This window comes from Solanum stenotomum, chromosome 9, assembly GCF_019186545.1.
Source record: "Solanum stenotomum isolate F172 chromosome 9, ASM1918654v1, whole genome shotgun sequence".
Lineage (NCBI taxonomy): Eukaryota > Viridiplantae > Streptophyta > Magnoliopsida > Solanales > Solanaceae > Solanum > Solanum stenotomum.
The window spans coordinates 13,670,843-13,677,393 of NC_064290.1; the positions used below are offsets into that span (position 1 = coordinate 13,670,843).

The following is a 6,551-nucleotide window of genomic DNA, read 5'->3' on the forward strand; positions in this document are numbered from 1 at the left end:
ATTGGACTCTTTCAAGTCCAAAATTTCCAATTTTCAGCTTTCAGAGTGTTGTAACCCTGGTATTGACCTGCTGCCAGTGGTTTGAAATTTAACTCGATAATAATAATTTCCCCTCCGCGATTTTGAAGGAGGTTGACTCAAGAAGGGAAATATGCAAGAGATGGGAGTCCAACTGGACTCGAACAAGAGAGTTCATGCGTGAGAAAGGAAAGAAAAAGGATTAGCAAGAGTCTAAGTAGCCTAGTGAATTAAATGGAATCAAATAACGCCAAATGCTGACTCAAACAAATTAGGATAAGCAAACATTCAAACAAGAAATCAAAGAAGGGCATAATTTGAACAAGTGTTGAGACTACTGACTCAATTCACATAAAAAAATAACTTGCTAACAGACTAAACAGAGCAATGAATGCAATAAGCAATTGATCAATCAAAACTGAAAATAAATCATGCTAAACTTACTGTAAATCATGCTCCATGTCTCAAAGTTCCCAGAACGAATACATATATTTGGTTCAAAATGAAATATTCATAAACAAGGGAGGACGTTCAAGCTTTGAAGAGATTTCATGTATGCTTAACACACTTCGAAACATCTTAAGATATTGAGCACGCTAAGCGGATGCCATTTATATGAGCGACGAAAAAGACAAGAAATAATTAGGAGCATAGTGAGCTTCTAGCATCAAATTTTACTCTTAAATCTCTACACTTGAGGAAATAAATCTTGATCAATTGAATTAAGTAAAGGAGCAGAGAATTGAACCGGGATTGGAAACAGGAAGAAAAAGCACGACCAACAATTTAACTCGAATGAAGGAACTGCACCAAACTATATGAAACAGAAAAAATATACAAAGCTGAGACTAACAGGGGAATAAATCTACCAATTAATCTCAACACATATCTTATCCTCCATCAAATAGAGTTCAACAACAGGTCATATTTGATTAAAAAAGCGAAGAACTTGAAACGGAAACAAAAGACTTCGGCATTAAGGAAAAGAAAATAATCGGGACATATAAATGCACAAGACCTTTTACATCAAAACCACGGAGAAATTAACAGCTAAACCCAAAATTTTGAACAAACAAATTAATTACCCCTAACAAGACGCTAAAAATTGAAATCGAATAGCCGGAGATTTGAACACTTTATTAACCAGATTCGACTCAAAGGAGCAGAAAACTAACAGAAGGTAAGATTTTAGCGAGCAATAAAAGAGGAGGCATAATAACAATTTCCAATCATGATTTTGCAAAAGGGGAACAAACTGTGAACACATAAACTAATCTAACCTAACCAAAAAAAAAGGAAAATGCATAAAGCTAGCAGATTAAACATATCTACAAAGCACATTCAGAAACTAATTGAAAGCTAACAAAATATAAGAGAGAAAGAAGATTACCTAGTTCTGGGCAGCGAATTGGACGGGCGAGTTTGACGGAGACGATTCCACCCAACTCGAACAACCTCAAAACTTTAAACTATTGAGTTGAAAATTCCCAAACCTTTTGGGGGTGCTCTCAAGTCTCCAAAAAAACCGTCCCATGAACAGTAAGAAGAAGGGTATTTATAGGGGTTGAGAAATCTGAAAATCACAACCTAGAATCGATGTGGGACTGTGAGTAATTTGAAATTTTCAGAGGATAAGGCGTGAGCTGGAAAAGTACCAATTCCAACAGAAAATTGATCTGGAGCGCTTGATTCTTGAGAAGGACGATTGAGGTATCAAGATCGCAACACCTGTCTCGTTCAAGAATGCTCTTGTACGATTTGCGTACGGAAAGGATAGAGGAGAGAGGAGATGCGATGGGCTTGGAATCGATGGGCTCACCGATTCTGGGTTACGAATTTGGTTTTGCAAATGGGTCACGTCTCTGGACTGCGCGAGGAAGAAGAAGCGCAGGTACTGGGGTCGTTTTGTTAGGTCTGCGTTGCGGGAAGATAGGAAATTGAAATGGGTCGGTAGTTGTAGGAATTAGGTATGGGTATTGTATTGTGGGAAATGGGTTGCTCAATAATGGACTTGATTTAAATAGGCCCAAAATGGGTCTGAAAATGGTTTTTTTTTTTTTTTTTTTTTTTTTTTTTGAGAAATACCCAAATTGAGTTAACTTAACAATTCGGCTATATCCTAAATAAGACGAATTAATATTAATTAATTAATGAGCTTCTTAATCTTAATGAAATAAAATAATTAACTTAATTATAAACTAGTAATTCAAAATTATTACCATGATTTAAACTAAATTAATATAACAAAATACTTATTAAAATTAAAATCTTTTTGAGATGATTTTCAAAGTGTTTATAAAATATACAAAATTATATAAAACCTATATGTCACTTNTAAAAGTAACTTGAAAAATATTTTGAACTTTATAAAAACTAATTATTTCGAATCATTTGGAATTAAAAAAACTCGTTGATTAATCTATAACGTGGAAGGTCAAAATTGGATGTCAACACCAAATAGTCCGTAATGAGATCTCATTAATTAAAGTTCTGACGTAGTCTATTGGAATGGCCCAAGCGTTATGACCGTATTATTCATATCAATAAACAAAACCATAAGGTCGTACTTAAGCTTGCGTGTAACAGTATTATTCATATCCAATTGAAAGTTGTATATACACTAGTTGTAGAATAGGACAATTTTTCTTCGTACCTCAAATATATATACTTAAAAATAAAATGATTTTCTTGGTCGGCAGGCCATGACTAAATATCGTTCTCCATCATTGCATAACATCATAATATGGATGATAAACTTATAAGAAAAATAAGGTGCAGGATAAAATTACTATGAAAATGTTTGGTAAAGGATGAATACAATTATTAAATAGTTATAAAGACAAAATAAGAAGAAAATATTAAGGTAACCACGCGATCACACAAAAATCAATCGTTACATAAAATGAGTATTTTTCATTGTTACCTAAGATGGTTTAAATAATACTATACAATATAATTCAATTAACAATCAAAATAAACATTATATTTAACCAACAATACAATACAACACAACCGATAACAACCATCCAAACAAGGTGTAATAAGTGTGGAACAAAATAATCAAGAAATGTTACTAATGACATCCTCAATTAGAAGCCCAAGAGCAGCATAAGATGAACCACCCTCCTTCATAGCTGCATTGCACTTCTCTTTCATCTCGTTCGCCTTTCTCCTTATTTCATTCTCGTCTCCATTAGTCATCAACTTTCGTATGCCACTTTCGATTTCCTTCGCACCCACAATTTCTACATTCTCATCATTCCCATGGAAATCCTTGAAATAGTCCATTCGAATCTCCACTCCCAATCCCAATTCTTTAACCAACTCAAACGCGTTCATTTGTTGTTCAGCGTGCAGGGGCCAAGTAGCTATTGGTACCCCGAAATACAAACTTTCGAGTACAGAATTCCATCCACAATGCGATACAAATCCACCCACTGCTGGATGAGATAGTACCGCCACTTGAGGTGCCCATCCTATCACTTTCCCAACCTCATTTGTCCTTTCAATAAACCCTTCTGGTAGCACTTGCTCAACATTCTCGTAATTACTCGGAAGCCCAATTTGCCCCTTTGGTGGTGGTCTTCGCAAGGACCATAAGAATCTATGACCACTACACTCAAGTGCAATTGCTATTTCATTGATCTGTTCGATTTCAAAGCTTCCCATACTTCCGAAGCACAAAAACACAACAGAGAACTCTGGCTGATCATCTAACCATTTGATAATGCTTTCTGTTTCGGATTGACTGTTTCGACCATGACCTCCTTCCTTAAAATTCATCACTGGACCAACTGGATAAATTCGCGGAACTGAAAGAGACTGAAGAGGTAAAGGTTCTAGATCGGCGAATGTGTTGACCATAATACCCTTCGTCTCTTTGATTCGAGTAATCGAATCGAAGAACGTAGTCGTCATTACTGATTGATCTGTTGTCAGTCTAGGCAAGAATTTCGATGGATACGGATTTTTAAAACCCGGGATTGTTAATTCTTCATTGGAATTTTTGTATTTGGAGGTATCGATATGATGCTCCTTTTTCAGAGACTCAAAATGAAAACAGAGGGCAAGGAAAGCAGCATTTGAGGTGTAGAAAATGTAACTTGGAACACAAAATTCATCGGCTACGTCTATCATAGGGGTGCAAAACATGTCGAGAACGAAGCCAGCGAGACGAGAATTCGATCTAGAAAAGCTGGAGTTATTCAAAAAATCTTTTACTTTAGGTTTATGACTTTGAATGAAGTTCATGAAGAAAGTCTCCTTATTTGACATGAATCCAGCAATAGTTTTTTCGTCAACAGTGATGTCAACGAACTGCAAACGGGGTATAGATGAGAGTGATTCGAGGTAAGATTGAATGCCGAAATCCATTGGAAGCTTCATAATGAGGATAGAGATACAGAGCCGGTCATCTCTGTTGAGAATGAGTTTTGCAATTTCAACGGCGGAAATGAGATGACCTGCTGCCGGAGAAGGGATAAAAACAAGTTCTGCTTTCGTCGTCATTGAATTTATGTGAACAAATTTGTGACTCTTACTATTCCTTATATATAGTTTGTAGCATTATTAAAAGCTAATTATAAACTTTGGTCTTGGTCAAGGCCATATCATATTATATATAGTTAATGGTGATTATTTTAACTCAAAACTTGTATCTTGCCCAACAAGTTTTTAATGAAATCTCATTAATTAATTTTTTTTTTTTTTTTGTTGACTAGTCTGCTCGAATGGCCCAAACGTCATGGCTGCTCCAAGCAATTTTCAAGCTTAAATCATTAAAAATTCAATTAGGTCGCACAAAAATTTGAGAATTTTCAAAAGTTGTTTTAACTTTATATCCCTCGTAAAAATTCAAAAATAACTTTAACTTGTATTTATATCCGAACTCAACTCTAACTTCCCAATATATTTTTTTAAAAAGGAAATTTACCACTAGACAGTATCTAGCGACCTTTTATTAAACATAAAAAATATCAATAGGAATAAGTACAAAAGCTAGACCTTACCTTACTAATCCTAATGAAGTACCTACCTTCTACTACCTAACAAGCATGAAGAAAATAAGAGTTAGAGAGAACTAAGCATTTTCTGATCACCACATAGTTTGTAATACACTACATGATGATATTACAAATGAGGATGCTTAAATAATGTAAAAATATGTCAATCAAGAAGAAAGTTGAGTTATCAGCCTCAAACTTTCTATTACAAAAACATGAATTAAAAAAGATTGATTGTCCATCAAAAGTAACATAAAGTATTTTTCTCTTGTCTTTTTCTTCAAACCTATCCAACAACACTTAATAATTCATACCTTCTTTATGGATTTATTGGATCTTGTTGAACATATTGATATCGTCAAATGGTTTTGTTTTGTCTGTCGCTTCAGTAGGTGTCTTGGAACAAACTCTTCAGTCATTTTACCGTCCCAACTATGTTGCCTTCCATGTGTCTTCTTTTTGCTTTTGTTGCTTCCACTTCTTTGTTGCCTAGGTGATATATTCCCTTCCCTAGACACTCTATCAAAGCATAAGTCTAGCATATTGTCTTCCTCATCTTCATCAAGAGAATCCTCGCCCAAATCCATTGTGTTTGACACTAAGACTTGTGACTCATTCTTCTTTGCAATCACACATTAGGCACATATACGGGAGCTTCTGGACTTAATTTGTTATTCAAAGCAGGTGGTGAGACCTGTTTTTCTTGGATTAAATCATTGTCATTCTCTATTAACCTTACTTGCTTTCTAGTTGTCTTCAATAAAACATCAAAATTATTCGAACACAATAGGTCTCTTGAGGCATTACTAATATCTTGCCTCTTCTCACTGTCATAAAAATTCCCAGACGCACCCTTTTCACTATATGGAGAATTATTTTGACAAGTCGGAGAAAGGGTCCGACTACTAGTTGAATTTTTGTGTGCAACCAGTGTCCAGTTTTTAGTTGCATTCTCATTTTCAACTTGCAAAACATGCTGCCCTAAATTTTCAGCATCTTCAACACGGATGTATCCATTAGTTTTTGTCCCGAATCCATTAATTTTTGTCCTGAACTAACTCGCGCCGCATCAACTCCAACTCTTGGTGTTCCCCCTTTGTTTTTGGTAGTTGTTTGAACATCAATATTATATTACTTGTATCAATATCCATTGAGTCTGCACGATTTTTCTCAGAAGTGGCAGCAACCAATTGTCAATCTAAAGAAGTAGCTATACTTTGATCGACATCTACAATCTTTCTTTTTTCATTTAGTATTTCTCTCGCATCACCTTGATACTTTTCACTATCGATAGTACCTCTTAAAGCAACTTCAATGGTATCATCAATTTGTTTGTTGTTTTGATTTCTTTTCGAGATCAAACGACAACTATCTTCATCATGACCTTGGTGCTTACCATAATTGCAATACAAAGGTAGATTATCATGTACAGTCTCACTACTAAAAAAACTGTGAATACCGACCTATAAATACCGACCTCCGGAGGTCGGTATTCCTTGAAATACCGACATCCCAGCTTAGGTCGGAAAA

The 6,551-nt window shown here is 35.2% G+C and overlaps 1 protein-coding gene across 1 annotated transcript; it reads right to left on the reverse strand.

Annotated features, from left to right (window-relative positions):
* Window positions 1-2,979: 2,979 nt before the first annotated feature.
* Window positions 2,980-4,605, reverse strand: LOC125876240 (anthocyanidin 3-O-glucosyltransferase 2-like). Its single transcript, XM_049557373.1, has one exon. It carries the CDS (start codon window positions 4,525-4,527, stop codon window positions 3,079-3,081), a length of 1,449 nt encoding a protein of 482 aa, XP_049413330.1. The 5' UTR covers window positions 4,528-4,605; the 3' UTR covers window positions 2,980-3,078.
* Between the last annotated feature and the right edge of the window lie 1,946 nt (window positions 4,606-6,551).

Bases quoted from the DNA above. Each gene is read 5' to 3' on its own strand.
- LOC125876240 (XM_049557373.1), bottom strand. From the start codon at position 4,527: ATGACGACGAAAGCAGAACTTGTTTTTATCCCTTCTCCGGCAGCAGGT.